Raw genomic sequence first — 19,347 nt, forward strand, 5'->3', positions numbered from 1 at the left:
GAAGTGAGGGTCCATAATGTTACCTTATCTCAAGAAACATGGTCTATCTGCATAGAAAGTTGTAAATTTGTGAATATAACATACTTTGGAAGCTTATTCCACTAATGCAATTTATTGGACAATTTAGAAAATTGAAACAGCTTGAAATTTTTATCAATGAAGCAACTTCATACCCATGCCTTTCGTATAAAAGTTCCACTAATTAAGCAAGCACAGGTATTTTGCCTCTATCCATAAAAAATAAAAAAATAAAAAATAAAAAATAAAAAGAAATTCGGTATCAAGGAGTGTAAACGCACAGTCTCAGATCATACAAATTCAAGAGGCTTAGAAGTTACGAATTCTATGCATAGGGAAAAATATGCAGATGCGGAGATTTAAATCATCACCCAACCCATTAAAACTCCAGAGAAAAGGTCGAGTTCAACCATTCCAACCAAGTAGATTTGTACATAACAGAGCTCTAATAGATGACCAGTCAAAGCCATGGTTTTCCACAAATGAACTTCACTTAGTATGAAGCGTTATATCATCATTGGATTGTATGTTCACACTGACAAAAGGGATCTGGCCAAGATCCTAATCAAACTAGAGAGCAGGTATTTCGCATTTAACTTCCTCTGCAGAATACTCTCTCAATACAAGCTCTACCTCACCAACTACCCCTAGCCTGCGAAACCATCCAACCAGTATCTCAGATGCCTCTTTGCCAACCATAATACCCTCTTTCTCCAGGTCAATAAGGAGGTCTAACGCCTTCTTAAGCTTATTCTCCTTTTCATAAGCGGCCAACATCAGAGCCACACATTTGTCACTAGGTTCAAGCCCAGCATTCCTCAGATTTTCAAACACACTGCGTGCATCATCACTCTGCCCTGCCACTGCATATGCATTGATGAGAAGTGCACACAACTTGATATCAGGGGCGATTCCAGCAAACTGTATAGCATCAAACACCCTTTGAGCCCCTTTGGTATCACCAATTGTGGAGTAAGCCCTTAACAATGCCTTGTAAACTTCCCTTCCTGCATAGATTTTTTGAGCTTCCATTTCTCTAAGCAAACATTCTCCATGGTTGGGCCTTCCGGCTCTGACATAGCCCATGATCATTGAGCCATATGCTCTTTTATCTAATGGCAAGCCCAGTAACTTGATCTCCTCAAATGTTGCCTCAGCCAGCCTAAGACAACCAGCCTTGCTGTACATCTGAATCATAGCGGTTAAGATTACCTGATCACAGGTAAAGCCTCTGTTCTTCATGGTTTGGAAGACACTTTCAGCATCATGCAACCGATTTTGTTTCCCATACCCATCAATTATCTTGGTGTAGTCACGAACATTAGCTTCAAATGATTCTTGTACAAGGGCAAGGTCCATTACCTGGGATGCATTGATTGTGCAATAGAATTTTGGTTCAGGCAATAATAGTGGAAGGTTTACGTGATAAATGGTTGATAATACATTGCATGCATGCGAAAAAAAATGACACAAGCTCATGGGTCAGAATAAAATACTTCTGGGAGAACCTTAAAGTGGAACTGTAAACATGGGTGGCAAATGAAACAGCCATTATGCCATTATAAATTTATTACCACTATTCAAAACACATATTCATGGGAAAATCCCTATCACCACTGAAGCCCCAATACCTACAAGCAGAGAACTAGAGATACTCATATTTCCTCCTACTTAAGCTGAAGCCCATGGGCACATAATTCCACAGATTTATCAACAGGAGCAAAGAAAAAGGAACAACTTCTGACAGGTGCATTGTTTTAAACCAACAATGAGAAACAGGGCGACTTGCAGCAAGAGAATTAGTGGTGATAGCATCTGATTGGCAAATATGAAATGCCCAATCTGTTGTTTACTCTTAAAAGTCTATTGAACAAACAAAGCTTAAGTTACTAGGAACAGCAATTATTTGAGACTAGATGAAATTTAGGTTGTCTGAGAAGCCTGCCTATGCTGAAGTGTGCTGTGTCATGGCACAGAGAAAATTCACCATGGAGAGACATCCTAGCACATTTGGAAGGCTTCAGTTCTAAACCATAAAAGAGAAATTCATTAATGGAGAACAAAATATAATGATGGGATAAAGCTCCAACCTGATTACAAAGATGAAGACAACAGAAAAGGAGAGAGAGAGAGAGAGAGAGAGAGAGAGAGAGGAGATGACAAAAAGAGGAAAGAAGAAAATCCTTTTAAACATCTTCAGTTACAACATCCAAAGTAACCCAGAAATCAGACCTAAAAGAAGAACTCTCTCTGTATCTTCAAATTACATAAAGGGTTTTACAACCCAGAAAAGGTGTTTGACCTTAATAATCACATTGACACCAATAGGAAATAGGAAGGTGAGCTGTCTTAATTAGACAGTATAGATAAGCTCCAACAGATATATACATTCTCGTGAAGACTTGTGGACATAGACTAGAATTGTGGAACAAGAAACTTCAGCCAAACCCAAATTGTTAAGTGACAAGAATCAGATGATGGAGATGACAGAATCAATGATCAAAATGATAGTGACAGTTCAGGACCCAAAAGGCTCAATGTTTACATGAAAAAGCATAATGAAGATCAGCTTAGTGCTAATGGAAGTACACTAACATTCTTTCAGGGAACCAATGAAGAATATTAAGCAGTTGGCATCAGCTTATAGAGTACCTCAAGCTGTACTTTATTTAAATTAGTCGAGGTCTGCTCTTGGTTACAGGGAAGCTAATGTAAGTGAGGCAAATAACTTGGAATATGGATATATTGTTAAAGAAAAGAATTAAGTTTATAGTCTCTGGTCTTGCAACCAATGTAGATAACTTCAAAATCCAATTAGACAATCAATTAGTTTCCATAGTTTGTTCAGATGGTAAGGGCACGTTTGGGAGGGCTGAAGCTTTGATTGAGCTGCTTTGAAGAAGCCACTAAAAGAAGCTTCAGTGGAAAGCCCTATTTCTGGCTGAAAGACAACTATTGTGGGCTTTCCAGGGTTTTCATCAAACTTAGCTTATGCACTGTCCAGGTGGGGCCCACCTCATAAAGCCAGAAGTTGCTACCTGAAAGCCCTCCCAAATGGACATTAAGTAGCATATCTAAGCAGGATAAAATTAGAAACTAATGTTGTTGTTGGAACCTAGGGTAGCCCTGTAGTTGAAAAAATGAGCGAAGGTCAACAGAAATGGTTTGGTCATGTGCATCAAAGACCAATTAGAGTGCCAGTAAAATGTGATTTAGACATTTAGTGCAAGCCAGATCTCCAAGGGGACAAAAAAGGATGTGGTTGAGGCGGTAGGACTTGATGTCCTTCCATTTAACAAAACAATGGCCCTAGATAAGTGGAGCAGCATTATTGTAAAAGGTAAGGTATTGTATTAAACCGCAAAACCGCAAAAAGAAAGAAGATATACAATCAGCTCCAATTCCCTGTACAATGAGAAACTGAACTTAAAGAAATCCCAAAAACTCAAAACACAACTACTAAGCCTTCAGGCATTTACAGATAAAACTATCCAAAAATAAACTCAATGTCAAAAAAAGAAACTGTGTCTAGCTTTAAAAAAAAAAAAAAAATGAGTGGTTAGCCAACCACGAATACAGCATACCCATAATATTTTTAAGAACTTCCTCCTTTGAGATGTGACACCCTTCGAAGATTCTCTGATTCCTTTCAGGCCAAACTGCCCAGAATACAGATGCAGGAACAGTGTTCCAAGCAACTCTTCCAGCCTCAATTAGACCCTTTAGCCACCAAGCAAGCAAAAAACCTCTTCACATCAGAAGGAAAACACACCTTTACCCCGAACAATTCCAGCATTTTCCCCCAAATCCAGTGGGTGAGCTCACAGTGGATCAGCAGATAATTAGAGGTTTCTGTGCTTTTATTGCAGAAGACACACCTTTCATCCTGCACTTGAATGCCCCTTCTAAGTAGGTTTTCTCTAGTCTGAATTCTGTCTAACATCGCTGACCACACAAAAAAAGACACTTTTGAAGGGACATTCCTTATCCAAATCTTCTTGTCCAGGAAAGCAGAAAAGTCCTCCCTTGTCAGGCTGTTATAGAAAGATTTGACAGAAAATCCCTGAATTTTCAAATCTCCATTTTCTTTTGTCCTCCAAAGCTCCATTCAATCTGACATTGAATAAAGCCTGCAGCAAACTTAGGAGAGAGTTTACCTCCCAATCATTCAGGTTTCTACGCAATTGAGGATTCCACACAGACTCCATTCTGCATTTCCAAATAATCTGCCACTGTTGCATTCTTGTCCACTGCTATTTCGAACAGATCGATCAAAATATCTGTCCTTGAGAGGGCCATCTTTGCACCAAAAATCCTTCCAGAATAGAACTCTTTGACCATTCCCAACACCGTATTTTATTCCTTGTACAAACTGTGATTCAATTTTTTGAATTGCCTTCCAGATTGAGCAACCATATGAGATCTAGAGTTACCAGTCTCACAATCTCTCACTGCTGGCCCATACTTCACTATGATTAGCCTCCTCCACAAACTGTTTGGCTGATCATTAAACCTCCAGAGCCATTTTCCTAGCATTGCAGTGTTGACTTCCTTTAAATTTCTAATGCCCAGACCTCCTTGATTTTTGGGTCTGCAAACCGACTTCCACTTCATCAGATGGCATTTATTGTCCTCCTTCCATCCTCTCCATAGGAAATCCCTCATCTTTTTCTCCAAGAAAGCAGCAGTTTTCGCTGGGATTGGGAACACCGACATATAGTATACTGGCAGAGATGAGAGCACCCTTTTAATCAAAGTGACTTTCCCGCCTTTAGACAGATACTTAGTCTTCCAGGATGCCAGCTGCTTGTCCACTTTTTCTATAATAGAGTTCCATATACCGTTTGATCAGCAGTTATCTCCAAGTGGCAAACCCAGATATTTGGTTGGAAGTTTCCCAACTTTGCAACCCCAATTCCCAGCCCACTCCTCCAAGTTTTCCACTGACCCAACAGTCAACAACTCAGTCTTTGAAGTGTTGAAGTGAAGTCCAATAATTACCTCAAACCATCTCAGAACTGCTTTTACCATTTCCAACTGTTCCCAAGAAGCATCACAAAAAAAAAAAACAATGTGTCGTCTGCAAATTGTAGAAGGGGAACCTCTACCTAGGCACCTCCTTCTTTAAAGCCTTCCAACAGCCCACCTGAACATGCTCTCTCCACCATTTTGGAAAGGACCTCAGTTACACAGATGAACAGAAAAGGGAAACAGTGGGTCTCCCTGTCTTAATCCTCTTGAACTTTGAAATATCCCACAAGAAACCCCATTCACCAACACCGAGAAAGATGGAGTGGATATACAAACTTTTATCCAGTTCCTCCATCTCTCCCCGAAGTTCATCCTTTTTAAGATGTAGTCCAAGAAGTTCCAGTTTACATGGCCATATGTCTTCTCCATATCTACTTTACAAAGTAGACCAGCCCTTCCGCTTTGCTTCCTTGTGTATATTAACTCATTCGCAATGAGCACCCCATCTACAATCAGCCTTCCCCAAACAAAAGCACCCTGGGAATCCGAAGTCAGCATATTTATCAATTTTGCCATTCTATTTGCCAATGGTTTGGCAATAATTTTATATACACTTCCGACAAGACTGATAGGTCTGAAGTCATTAAGTTTCACTGCTTCCTCCTTTTTAAGAATTAACAAGATGAAGGTGTGGTTCAAACTCCTCTCCAATGCCCCTCTTTCATGAAATTCCTTTACTACCTCCAACAAGTCATCTTTCACCACTTCCCAGCACTTTTTAAAAAAGGTAAGGGTGAACTCATCGGGCCCGGGGGCCTTATCTCCTTCCATTTCCTCAATTACCCCCAAAACTTCATCCTCTGAGAAAGACTTTTTTAGTTCCCTAGCTTGAGACTCTGTTAAGGATTCAAAATGTAGCCCAAGTGATAGGGAAGAGTTAATTAAATTGAGTTGACTTTTATAGTTAGGTTAGAAGCTAACAAATGAAATGCAGCTAATAAGTCATGTATTTTTTCCTCACAGCAAAAGGAAATTAGTGAACATAGTAATACCACATGAAAAGAAACATAATAATGGATTTTCTCACTCAATCATTTATCAAGGATAGTTGACCATGAAACATAAAAAAATGGGAGATAGAATGGAGCATTACATGAGAATATTCCATACAGATAATCATCTCACTTTTCATACAAATGGTACTACAACTTGAGTGTTGCTTAGCCTCCCAGCCCTCACCTCAGACATCTCACCTACCTGAAGATAGGGCTGCAATAGGTTGCAAGACTTGAAAATTTTCAACTACACTAGGCTCAGGTTAGGGTTCTGGCCCATTTAAAAGTTCCCAACCCACCCTAGCCCAAGTTACACCCCTACCTACAGATATCTCACTCTTCATCCAAACAGTATCACAAATGGAGTTTCTCTTAGACCCCCTTCCAAATTCCAATATCCCAATTACCTATAAATTTTACAGGAGCCTAGTTATCTAGATTGTACAAATGTTGCAACTAATTCCCTCACCTCTGATAGAGCTTATCACACTCCTCCATATCAGCCATGCATGCTACAAGCATGGCATGGAACTTATCAACTTGAATTTCTACATTGGTCATGATGTAATTGCTAACAGGAAAAAAAAAAAAGAAAAGAAATTTTCAACACCCCTGCCTGTAGACATAGCATAACTGTAGAAAATTTGACAACTAACAAAGCAACAGGAGTCTAAGAAGTTTTAAGAAGAACCAATTGCGATTTTGTTCTGATACTCCAAGAACTCAAATCTAAAATGATAGAAAGTAGGCTAAGATGGTTTAATCACATGCATAGAGAAGACCATCTACAACACCAGTATGAAGAAGCAATCTATTGCAAGTTGAAGGGTCTAGAAGGACTAAAAGGGCAAACCAAAAAAGACATGGGTTCTAGTAAGAAATTATTTAAGTGCTCATAATTTAACAATGGATATGACACTAAATAGAACAGAATGGTAAAACAGGATACATGTAGCCTAATAGGTGGGACAGGGCTTAGATGATGATGATTCCATGAATTTAATCTCTAAGTTCTGAAGTAGAAACCCTAACTCAGTTGTATACTAATAGGTTTCTTGACAGTGTGGCCGACCAGATATAAGAGGAAGAGAAGGGAAGAGAAGAAGGAGAGAGAAGGGAGAAGAGAAGAGAAGAGAAGAGATTGGCAATGGAACAGTGCTGGCGGCGCCAGCTTCTATTAGTATATATAGGGCGACTAAAATAAAAGGGGAAAAGACCCTTGTGCCCCTCTGTAAGTGAAGTACAATAACAGGAAAAAAAAACTTTAATCAACCAAACAGACCCTACCAAGACAAAACTAAAAGACAAGAAATAAAATAAACTATTTCAACACTCCCCCTCAAGTTGGAGCATAGATGTCAATCATGCCCAACTTGCCACACCCGCACATGATGAAGACCCTTGGTGAAGATGTCTGTAAGTTGTTCTTCTGAGCTGACATATGGAGTGCACACTTCTCCATTCACAAGTTTCTCTCTAATAAAATGCTTGTCCACTTCAATTATTTCATCCTATCATGGAGGACTGGATTAGCTGCAATGTTGATAGCAGCTTTATTATCGCAATAGAGTGACATAGGGTTGCTAACTACAAAACCCAATTCACCTAACAGGTTTCTTATCCACATGATTTCAGCAACCCCATGAGACATAGATCTGTATTCTGCTTCAGCACTGGATCTAGCCACCACACTTTGCTTCTTACTTCTCCATGTGATCAAGTTTCCTCCTACAAAGGCACAATACCCACTGGTAGATTTTCGGTCATCAACTACCCCTGCCCAATCAGCATCAGTATATACTTCCACCTTTAAATGTCCATGTTTCTGGAACAACAAACCAGCTTTGGGAAACTTCTTGAGGTATCTAAGGATCCTCTCTGCAGCTTCAAAGTGAGTTGTCCTAGGATTGTGCATGAACTAGCTAAGGACACCCACTGCATAAGCAATACTAGGCCTAGTCATAGACAAATACAAGAATCTCCCTACAAGTCTCTGAAACTTCTTCACGTCTTTCAAGAACTCCCCCTGACTATCTTGCAGCTGATGGTTAGGTTCAATTGGTGAGTCAATTGGTTTCACCCCTAGCTTGTCTGTATCTTCTAGTAGATCTAGTACATATTTCCGTTGAGAAATAAAGATGCCCTTTTGAGAGCGGGCTTCAATTCCAAGGAAATAATGTAAGGGTCCTAGATCTTTCACCTCAAATTGAGTGGCTAAGAATTTTTTTAGTTTCTGTATTTCAGTCTCCCAATCTCCTGTGGCCACTATATCATCCACATATACAATTAAAGTTGCAACTTTCCCTTCACCTTTCTTCACAAACAGAGTGTGGTCTGACTGGCATTATTTGAACCCCATCTGTTGAATTGCTAAGTGGAACTTACTAAACCAGGCCCGAGGTGTTTGTTTCAACCCATATAAAGATTTTTTTAACCTGCACACTTTCTACTCACTACCTTTGGCACAAAAACCTGGAGGTCGGGTCATGTACACTATATCATCCACATATACAATTAAAGTTGCAACTTTCCCTTCACCTTTCTTCACAAACAGAGTGTGGTCTGACTGGCATTATTTGAACCCCATCTGTTGAATTGCTAAGTGGAACTTACTAAACCAGGCCCGAGGTGTTTGTTTCAACCCATATAAAGATTTTTTTAACCTGCACACTTTCTACTCACTACCTTTGGCACAAAAACCTGGAGGTCGGGTCATGTACACTTCCTCTTCTAAGTCACCATTCAAGAAAGCATTTTTAATGCTCAATTGGTGAAGTTCCCAGTCAAGGTTTGCTGCCAATGAAAGAAGAATCTTGATAGAGTTCATCTTGACTACTGGAGCAAATGTCTCTGCATAGTCCACTCCATGTACCTGTGTAAAACCTTTTGCCACTAGTCTGGCCTTGTTCCTTTCAACAGTTCCATCAGCCTTATGTTTCACTGTGAACACCCACTTGCAACCCATTGGTTCCTTCCCTTCAGGAAGATCCACCAACTCCCAAGTGCCATTTTTGTGTAATGCATCAATTTCTTCCTTCATTCCATCTATCCATTTAGGTTTGGATAAAGCTTCTACCACATTCTTAGGAATCGGGATACTGTCAACAAAAGAGAGGAATGCACGATATGAAGGTGAAATATGGTCATATGACACAAAGTGAGAGATAGAATGATTAATGGTACAGGATCTAACACCCTTTCTCTTAGCAATAGGAACATCAAGATCATTAATGACAAGGGAATCAACATCGAGAGGTACAGGCATATTAATAGGAACAAGTGTACCTGGCTGATGAGAAGGATCTGCCTCTAGCGAATCTGATGATGTTGGTTGCATAGTGTCAAGTTCCACGGCTCTTGAACTCTGCTGGTTTTTGTGGCGGCGAAGAAAAACACAAAATGGAGGAGGATCAGGTAAAGGAGGTAGTTGAGCCTGGATATGTTTCTCCTCAACCCTACTCTCCCCTTGAGGAGAAACAGAGAAGAAATGTTGATTTTCAAAGAAGGATACGTCTATGGAGACATAGTACTTACGAGAGGTGGGATCATAGCAATGATACCCCTTTTGAGATAAAGGGTAACCAAAGAAAACACAAGGAATAACACGAGGATCAAGTTTACCCCAAGTAGGGGACAAGTTATGAACAAAGCAACGACACCCAAAAACACGCATTGGAATGGGGGACAACGAAGCTGTGGGAAACAAAAGCTGATGTGGGGCCTTATACTCTAGTAACTGAGATGGCATACGGTTGATGATGTATGTGGTACACAGAACAACATCCATCCAAAAACGTTTCGGAACATTCATATGGAGTAACAAGCCACGAGCTACTTCGAGAAGGTGTCGTTTTTTTCTTTCAGCAACACCATTTTGCTGAGGTGTCCGAGTACAAGAGCTTCGTTGAAGAGATCCACTCGAAGAAAAGAATTCCGTGAGAGCGCTATGGAAGTATTCTTTTGCATTGTTCGACTGGAAAATATGATTTTCAGTTTGGAACTGAGTGAACATCATGTGTTGAAAGTCTTTCACAATTTTAGGCACTTCATCTCTAGATCGCATAGGGTAAACCCAAGCATATCTAGAGTAATCATCGATCAAAGTAATGAAGTACTTATATCCAGCCTCAGTAGGTAGAGTAACGGGACCCCAAACATCAGAATAGACTATGAAACGGAAATTCAGATCTTTTATTTCTCAAAGGAAAAGAGTTTCTACAATGTTTACTCAATTGACATGTCTGACACTACAACTGACTCACTAACAAAGACTTAAACAACTTGGGAAACATAACTTTTAATGACTCAAAGGAAATATGACCAAGACGACTATGCCATAAATAGGCTTGACTCTCACAGGACGAACTCAAGGACTCTGTAGCCACAAGACCAACTTTATTCTCCAACACGTAGAGACCATCTACCATGCTTCCTCTACCAATCGTCTTCCTCAAGGCCAAATCCTGAAACATACATGAAGACGGAGGTGATTGAACAGTTCAAAGAGTGAGTGATATTACTAATGGAAAGCAAATTTATGGGAAATTTAGGAGCATGCAACACATTAGAGAGGGTAAGGCCGAGTGGGGGAGATATGGTTCCTTGGCCGGGTATGGTGGAGAATGAACCATCAGTCAGTCTCACCTTATCTCTCCTAGAGAGAAGGTTGTATGCCTTAAATAAATTTGACTTACCGGTCATGTGGTTTGAGGCTCCGGAGTCAATTACCCAAGGAGAATCAAATGTATGAGACAACACATGGAAAGCAATGGTAGTGTTACCTGATGTAGACACAAAGGAGGTAGGAGTAGGACCAGAATCCATCTGGCGAAGAGTCCTACATATAACTCCAAATGGTCACGAAAGGAGTTAATAATCTCTTCCTTAGATGCCATATTAGCTGAGTTATACCTTTTTTTATTCTGCTGAGTTGGTTTCTTACCCTGATTAGATGTTGACTTCTTACCCAAATCCTGTGCCCACTTAGGTTTTCCATGGAGAACCCAACATGTATCTCTGGTGTGTCTTGTTTTCTGGTAGTGAGTGTACCAAGGTTACTTTTGTCATATATTCTCTTCTGTGAATCATCTTTCTTAAAGGAACCTCCGGCATTAGTATCCATACTTCCCTAGACAACTAGGGCAACTGGCTCCCCCTCTGCACAATTCATCACACTTCTATTCTCTTCTGACTGGACTAAGGCATAAACCTCCTGAACTGATGGCAAGTCTTTACTTCCCAAGATCTGTACTCTCATGGACTCATATGAAGGGTTCAACCCTAAGAGAAAAGCAAATACACGTTGCTAAGAGACAAGTGACTTGTATGCCTTTGCATCTTCATCACACTTCCAATTCACACTCTGATAATGATCCAATTCTTTCCAGATCGATGTCAGATCTGAATAGTATACTGAGAGACTCCTCTCCCCCTGCTTGCATGTAGAGGACTCAGCTTGCAGTTTATATATCTTGGCATAGTGCCTTTTCTCTGAATAAGTAGACTTCACTTATTCCCATATTTCACAAGCTGTTTCAGCCCACATGAATGTCTTTCGTACTTATGGCAGCATGAAAACCAAGAGCCATGACATAACCATACCATTTTCTTGGTTCCACCTATCATATTTAGCACTTCCACTCTTCGGTTCCTTCACTTTCCCATTAATGTATCCTATTTTCCCCCTAATTGTGATGTAGAGTTTTATTCCACTAGACCATTCAAGGTAGTTTAGTCCATCGAAGGGGATTACAGCCATGGGAAAACTCATATCCATTCCCCCATTCAGTCCATTATGGTTTCCTGAAACCACCAAAGTAGCAGAATTCTCAGATGACATGGTCAAAACAGAAAATCAGTCCCAAACACTGGACTTAGGATCCCTCCTTACACCAAAAACAAAATTGCTCCACACACGTACTCAGTCCACACCCACACACTTTGGTTTGGACTCTTTCTGAGCACAAACAGTACCAATTTCAGGACAAAAAAGGCAAGATCAGACAGATTTAAGACCTGTATGGTTTAATAGTCCTAACCTACCAACCTTCCAGAATGTCTAAGAACATTAATCACCAGGAGAGATCCTTAACACTTATAATCAAGCCAAAAAATTGAGATAACAGGTCATCCTAGACCTACAGTCACCTTAACACAGGTACAGGATCACACGATCCAAAAAAACAAGAAGTATAAACCTCACAAGGGTCTGACAGCATTCAGCAGCCCAGATTCATTTGGTTTTTTCACTTGGTACACGACCAAGGAGGGTAAGGAAGAGAAAAGAGAGGACTGTACCAGTCGTAGATCTGTTTTGTTCAGCCCAGATTCAGATCTCTGTTCCGCCCAGATTCAGCAAGTTGGAAAAGGAAGGAAGCTTGTTCGATCTGTTCTCTCGGTCAGTATTCCCGCTCTGATACCATCTTGACAGTGTAGCCGGCCAGAAATAAGAGAGAAGGGAGAAGAGAAGAGATTGACAATGGAACAGTGCTGGCGGCGCCAGCTTCTATTAGTATATATAGAGCGACTAAAATAAAAGGGGAAAAGACCCTTGTGCCCCTCTGTAAGTGAAGTACAATAACAGGAAAAATAAAAAAGACTTTAATCAACCAAACAGACCCTACCAAGACAAAACTAAAAGACAAGAAATAAAATAAACTATTTCAACAAGGTTCTTCAAGCAAGTTTTGGATTTTCTTTAATTATCAAAGTATTCCGCATCCAGCTGTTTAAAAGCATAACCAAGCACAGTAGACTTCACCTATTAATATCCCTAATCAAAGTCTAGTTCTTTTTTTTTCGAGAAAATTTAACCAGAATTTATTAAGAAAAAGAGGGGGAAGAAGGAGAGATATACAAAGCAGGGGGAGAACCCCTAAAAGTTACAAAGGAGGAAGCTTGTCGCTATACAAATGCTCCAAGTGCACACCAAATTTAGCTAGGCCATCTACAGTATGATTGTGTTCCCTAGAAATCCAGACTAATTTAACATTCAAACAATCCAAAGAATCCCAAGCTTCAGTCAAATAACGGTTCGGTCTCCAAGGGCCCCCCTCTTTGTCTCTTAACCATTTTATCGTATTTTCTGAATCACCTGCAATGATCAAATTCTGAATTCCCAATTTTTTATTATCCTGATTCTGGTGAGAGCAGCCATCACTTCAACCTTTGTGGAGTCAGCCCAGCCAATTGGACCACTAAAAGTCCAGCATATATTGCCCCTTTAGTCCCTTACTGTACCTCCAATACCAGTAAGGCCAGGATTACCTAAGGCACACCCGTCAAAATTAAGGGTTATCACTCCTTCACTTATGGGTACGAGATGCCTCAAGGATGTTTGCTGGGGATGAGGGAGAAACAGAATGGGTGAACGTCTCTGATAAGATCATTGACTGAAAGTCCTTTGGACAGAGCTGTATTCACCGTCCAAAGGATGCAAAGGTAGGTAATATCTGAGATTTATTCCTCCAAGGTTCTGCTTTTATTGTCAAAGAGGCGGTTGTTTCTTTCATCCCAAACACCCCACAACACTGCATGTAGCACTGATTGCCAAAAGACTTTACCCCTTTTGCTTAGCCATGTTCCTTGCCATTGATTCAATATGACCATAATGTGTTTTGGAAAAGCCCAACTATAACCTGTCATATTCAAGAAGTGGGACCATATTCTCTTTGAGTGAAACTGCAGTGAAGAAGGATGTGATCTGCAGATTCACCCTCGCTGAGGCATAAAATACAAACATGAGGAGATATGGAGTGCCTTCCTAAAAGTTTTTTCTGTAGGAGATCACAAGTATTAACTTTTTGGAGACAGTTTCCCAAATAAAGAAGCAAAATCTTGAAGGGATGTGGCTACACCAGATTTTCTTGTAAGGAAAAGAGGAATGTTGCTCATCAGCAATCAAAGCCCTGAACATAGACTTAGAAGAGAATTCTCCATTTGGGTGAAGGGTCCATATTCGGGTGTTAGAATGAGAGGGGGATATGTAGGCATCTTTGAGGGTTTGAATTAGGGCTATTAAATCAGAAATCTCTGAGTCCCTTAGGGGTCTTCTGAGGTGGAGGTTTAAAGAATTCTCGGCAGTTTGGTTTGGGAGACAGGAAGAAATAGTGGCTTCTTGATCAAGAGTAAAGTTCAACAGCCTAGGGAAAGAGGCTTCCAGGGTAGATTCCCCCCACCAAAGATCTTTCCAGAATTTAATTTTAGAACCATTTCCCACTTTATACCTTATAAAAGGAAAGAAAGAAGTATGAATGGAACAGATACCTTTCCAAGGATTTGTGACCTTTATCCTGTTCAAATGGAGATTACATTCCCACCCGTTTGTATTTCGTCCATATTTACTTGAGATGACAGCTGTCCAAAGAGCATTGGGTTCTTTCGGAAATCTCCAAAGCCATTTGCCTAGGAGAGAAGAATTTTTCTCTTTAAGCTGTCCAATACCCAAACCGCCTTCCTCTTTAGGTCTGCATACTTGTTTCCAGCTGACTAAATGGTTTCTCTTACTCCACCTTCCCAAAGAAAGTTCCTTTGAAGCTTCTCAATCTGATTTCTGACTTTGGTCGGAATCTGGAAGACTGAAAGAAAGTAGACTGGCAGATTTGATAAGGAGGCCTTTAAGAGAGTAAGCCTACCCCCCTTTTGAGAGATAACACTTTTTCCAAGTCGATAATTTCTTCTCACATTTCTCCATCACTGGTCTCCAGAAGTTGAGGGATTTTGGATTCCCTCCAAGAGGCATCCCAAGGTAGGTAATGGGGAGATTCTCCTCTTTGCACCCCAACAAAGATTTGAATTTTTTTAGAAGTTCCACTTCCACTGAGTTAATAGCAACAATACTACTTTTGAAAAAATTAACTCTCAAACCAGTGAGAAGCTCGAAACATTCAATTACCATTTTAGTGTTTGTGGAGTTGGTTGTGGAGGCATCCAAGAATAGGATTATGTCGTCGGCGAACTATAAGTGAGAGAAGTGAATCTTATCCCTACTCACTTCAAATCCTTTCACCAAGTTGAGAAGAATTGACTTGTCAAAAAGATAGTTAAATACATCCATCACCAAAGCGCATAGTAAGGGGGAAAGAGGGCAACCTTGTCTTAGACCCCTACTAGCCTTGAAATAACCTTTCGCTTCACCATTTATCAATACTGAAAACCAAGGAGAACCAATACAACCTTTAATCCACCTAATCCATTTTCTTCCAAAGCCTCTTAGCCTTAAGCAATCAAGAATGCAGTCCCAACCCACTTTGTCGTACGCCTTCTCAAGATCAAGTTTCACAAGGACCCCTAGGATCCTAGAAGATTTTCTATCTTCCACACACTCATTTGCAATAAGAATGCTGTCCACAATTTGTCTTCCTTTTACAAAAGCAAACTGATTTGGGGAAATTAGATCTTCAAGGACTTCTTTAAGTCTGTTGGCCAGTACCTTCGCCAAAATTTTGTATATGCTCCCAACCAAACTTATAAGTCTAAAATCTTTAACTTCCAAAACTCCCCCTTTCTTAGTCCCCTTTCTTAGGGATGAGGCAGAGAAAGGTAGAGTTTAGGCCTTTGTTAACAATGGCAAAGGAGTGGAAATCCCTGAAAAAATCCATGAGATCTGACTTTACAATTTCCCAACACTTTTGGAAGAAAAGAATAGGGAAGTCATCCGGCCCTGGAGCCCTGTCTTCGTCCATGCTGAAAATAGTCTTCTTAACTTCTTCCTCTTCAAAGCTTCTTTCCAACCAATCCCTCTTTTCAGCTGATAGGGTAGTGTCATCCCAATTATAGTGTAAACTGGTTTTCACTATCCTTGGAGTAGAGGTTTTTAAAGAAGGACAGGAAAGCTTCTAAAATTTCCTCAGGATTCTCCACTTCCCTCTGATTCAGGTTGAGCTTAGAAATAAAGTTCTTCCTGAGGCATAGGTGTGAAAAAATCTGGAGTTATTGTCTCCTTCTTTCAACCATCTCACTCTTGATCTTTGTCTCCAATAGATTTCTTCCCTTCTAACTAGCTGTTCCCATTCCGTTCTTAATTCTGCTCTTTTATTTCTGTTTAAGGCATTAAGGGTACCATTTTTCTCTCTACTATCCAAATCCTCTAATTCCAAAAGAATTCTTTTCTTCTCTTCTTCAACAGCTTTAAATTCTTCTCTCCCCTAAGCTTTAAGATTTTTCTTCAAAGCTTTTAATTTCTGAAGAAGCCTGAAACCAGCCCACCCCTCTACTTTACAGTCTTCCCACCATGTTGCAACCTTTTTACTGAAGTCTTTGTGTTGTAGCCAGAATCTTTCCTATCTGAATGGGGTCTTTCTTTTGATGATTCTTTCGGTGTTCAGCAATATGGGCCAGTGGTCTAAGGTACATCTTGGACAAAGTTCTTGACACAAGTTTGGGAATCTCTCCAACTAATCCTGAGATAGCAGAAATCTATCAAGTCTGCAGCTTATGGCATTTTCTTGCAATGTTTGACCAGGTGAATAGTCCATTGGTAAGGGGGAGATCACACAGATTGTGTCTGTCAATAAAATTAGAGAAATTTCTCATACTTCTGGTTGGGATTCTACCATTAGAATGTTCCGAACTGAACCTGGTGACATTGAAGTCACCCACTAAACACCATAGTATGTCCTCCTCCTCACGTAGGGTAATCAAAGTCTATTTCAACCCTTAAGTTTTGCAGTCTCAAATGTAAGTAGTCAGCTTGAAATAAGCTTTTTCCTTCATCATTGTCAAAAGTTCAGATTTTTTTTCTTTTTGAGAAAAGGTAAAGTCTAATTTCATTAAACAAAACAGCACCCATGTACAACAAGAGACTATTCAGAAAATACCGGTCTGTGAACTTCTAGGGTGGTTTTGCATTAAGATTTTCCCCAACAAAGATTCTTCCAAAGCCTATATTCCCTTTTTATAGTAAAAATAGAATTTCATTATAAAGAAAAACTTTTTGCATGTTATTACTCATTCGTCAAGCTTCTCTTTAGAAATATGAAATGGAAGAAGGTATGTAACTATAACAGATGATATCATTTGATGTAGACAGGCAGTGGCATTCTCATCTTTCACTAGAAGTCCAGAAAACTTATTTACCCTTGTTTGCTTCCACAAGTACCTCACTCCATGGGTGTTATTTATGCAATCTGGAGACATCTGGTATAAGTGGAGTCTTCAAAAACAGTGAAGTAAAAATAATCGCACAAAAATAACAGTAATGGTTCTTGGATTTATAGGTATATGTTGAGAGAAACATAATTGCTAGCAAGGTAGTTCTGGGTAACATTTTGGTGGATCCAAAAATTGGCCAATAGTCTAGCTAATACATTAGGTAAGTAAGGGATAAACAGGAAATTTCTGTATTGGGGTGCGGGGGTTATTGCCCATATAGACTGAATGTAATTAGAAGGCATGCAAAGTTGGGTTAGATAGCTGGGGCAAGCCTATCACATTAAGGGATGCTTGACACAATTGTATTGTACACCATTTATACATTAAATTTATGGTTACCAATCGGAAAAAAAAAGTATAACATCTCTCTTTTAATTGAAAACAAAATTAGAAATCCTGCTTAGAAGGGATCCACTGCAGAAGCAGCAACTCTTCTGCAATGCCTATGCCCAACCTAGAAACCATGTAATACACAAATAAGGTATAGAGTTTTTTTCCACACAAAAGAGAACCCCCCTTTTCTTGCCTAGATTTCATCAAGGTATTGACCAACCTCCGCTAGCACCTCTCTACCAATAAACTGCATTTGCAAAGTCCTTTTACATTACAAGGGAGGACAGCCTTAGGTCATTGGCTATAGGAGCAACTGTGAAAAGAGCAACCACCTCAAATTTAGTTGAGTCTACATCACCTGCAAAGAGACCCCGAGCACTTTGGAGTTCCCTAGAGAGCTTCTATCAAACCATAACCTAACATCACCGTTCGCAAGTCTGAGTGTCTGACCAAAAATGAGTCCAAGTGTCGCCCATCGCCAAGACTCTAACAAGAAGAGAAGAGTTTCAGGAAGAAAAAACTTCTTTTCAAGGGTTGGCCAATACCATTGTTCCTACAATAATGCGGATCCAAAATCTCAAAAACCAAATCCATTGGATTTGGAGACAGAGCCGACAAGTTCAAGGAATACTAGACACACTTAGAATGCAAAAATACACAGACAAAATAAAATAAAAGAAAGCTAGTTGTTCACCAACTTATCTCCCCCCAACGTGAAGTGAACCAAGCAAAAGGAATATCATTATTAATTCTTCCCTGCAAATATTTATAATGAATAATAAATTCAAGGAGCTCGGAAACACGGAAGAAACGAATTTTCAAATATATAAAAAAATGGCAGGAAATTTGAAATTTGGGGGTGGGGGAGATCACCTCGAGGAGCAGGGGATGTTCCATCCTCCTCATTTCTTTGAGAACTGCAAGCCAATCAGCTCTTTTCGGCTTCATTATCTTCACCCACGCATCCAATAATTGAGATAGACTGGTTTTCTGGGGAGAGAAACAGATAATCTGTTTCATGAAAGCCTTACATCGTTTTGTCATCTTTGATGGGAGCTGAGATATAGCCTGCTTCTGGACCTCTGTTATATCAGGACCTATCTCGGCCCACCTTAACTTCGTTCTTTCTTCTTTCAATCTGACATCTCCTCCTCTCTCTTCCCCGTCAATACTGGCTGTTATTATTGGTCTGGGAGAAAATTTAAGAGAGCGGAGGATTCTCGGATTTTGTAAGGAAGATTTCATCCACGGAATGTGATGATGAGTTCTTAGTATAACAGTGTTGGTCCGCTTCACTGGGTAGGAATAAGATAACATCTGACAAGCAAAAAAGCTCATGTCCAGTACACAGTAACGGAAAAAAGTCAGAAATTGAAAGCATTACTTGGAGGAAATTGATGGAAAAAAAAAAGGAAGAAAACAAGGTCAAGAATCCCTAAAAGTGAAGAGTGATAAACAATGGAAAACTCAATGCCCTTAATACATAAGCAGATATCTGAGAGGGTGATGAAGCCATGTTTTGGGGGAATGGTGGAGGGAGGACTCAGCACACAGCAGCAATTTGAAGTGGCGATAAGTGATAACTGATGACTGGAACGATGTACGACTTGCGTAGCCCCAACCCGAAATCCGAAACCCGACCTTTGGCCCTACCCTGAAAGCGTAAGCTCGACCTCAATTCGGGTTGCACTTTGCTTGAGTTGTCGGGTCTGTGTTCTATTTCCATTATCTAAGTATTAGCGGGGCCCGTGCGATTTACGGGAAAATCTGAAAGATTAAATCATTTTATTTATTATTAATTATTGGTAAATTAATAACC

The 19,347-nt window shown here is 40.0% G+C and overlaps 1 protein-coding gene across 2 annotated transcripts; it reads right to left on the minus strand.

Annotated features, from left to right (window-relative positions):
- Positions 1-258: 258 nt before the first annotated feature.
- LOC109115736 (pentatricopeptide repeat-containing protein At1g01970-like) lies at positions 259-19,098 on the minus strand. 2 transcript variants are annotated; one of them, XM_019200065.2, is made up of 4 exons: positions 18,402-19,098; positions 18,227-18,284; positions 17,887-18,014; positions 259-1,380 (listed from the first exon to the last, which is right to left on the minus strand). In XM_019200065.2, the coding sequence occupies exons 1-4, from the start codon at positions 18,864-18,866 to the stop codon at positions 589-591; spliced, it is 1,443 nt and encodes a 480-aa protein (XP_019055610.1). In that variant the 5' UTR covers positions 18,867-19,098; the 3' UTR covers positions 259-588. The 2 variants fall into 2 exon arrangements, with proteins under 2 accessions (XP_019055610.1, XP_019055614.1); XM_019200069.2 differs by lacking the exons at positions 17,887-18,014; positions 18,227-18,284.
- Between the last annotated feature and the right edge of the window lie 249 nt (positions 19,099-19,347).

Source organism: Nelumbo nucifera, chromosome 4 (genome assembly GCF_055504915.1).
Source record: "Nelumbo nucifera cultivar China Antique chromosome 4, China Antique-T2T, whole genome shotgun sequence".
NCBI classification, from domain to species: domain Eukaryota; kingdom Viridiplantae; phylum Streptophyta; class Magnoliopsida; order Proteales; family Nelumbonaceae; genus Nelumbo; species Nelumbo nucifera.

Bases quoted from the DNA above. Each gene is read 5' to 3' on its own strand.
- LOC109115736 (XM_019200065.2), bottom strand. From the start codon at position 18,866: ATGAGCTTTTTTGCTTGTCAGATGTTATCTTATTCCTACCCAGTGAAG. The intron at 18,285-18,401 runs GTGATCTCCCCC...AAATATTTGCAG, and splicing joins AACATCCCCTGCTCCTCGAG to GGAAGAATTAATAATGATAT. The intron at 18,015-18,226 runs GTTGGTGAACAA...TCTTCTTGTTAG, and splicing joins TTCACGTTGGGGGGAGATAA to AGTCTTGGCGATGGGCGACA.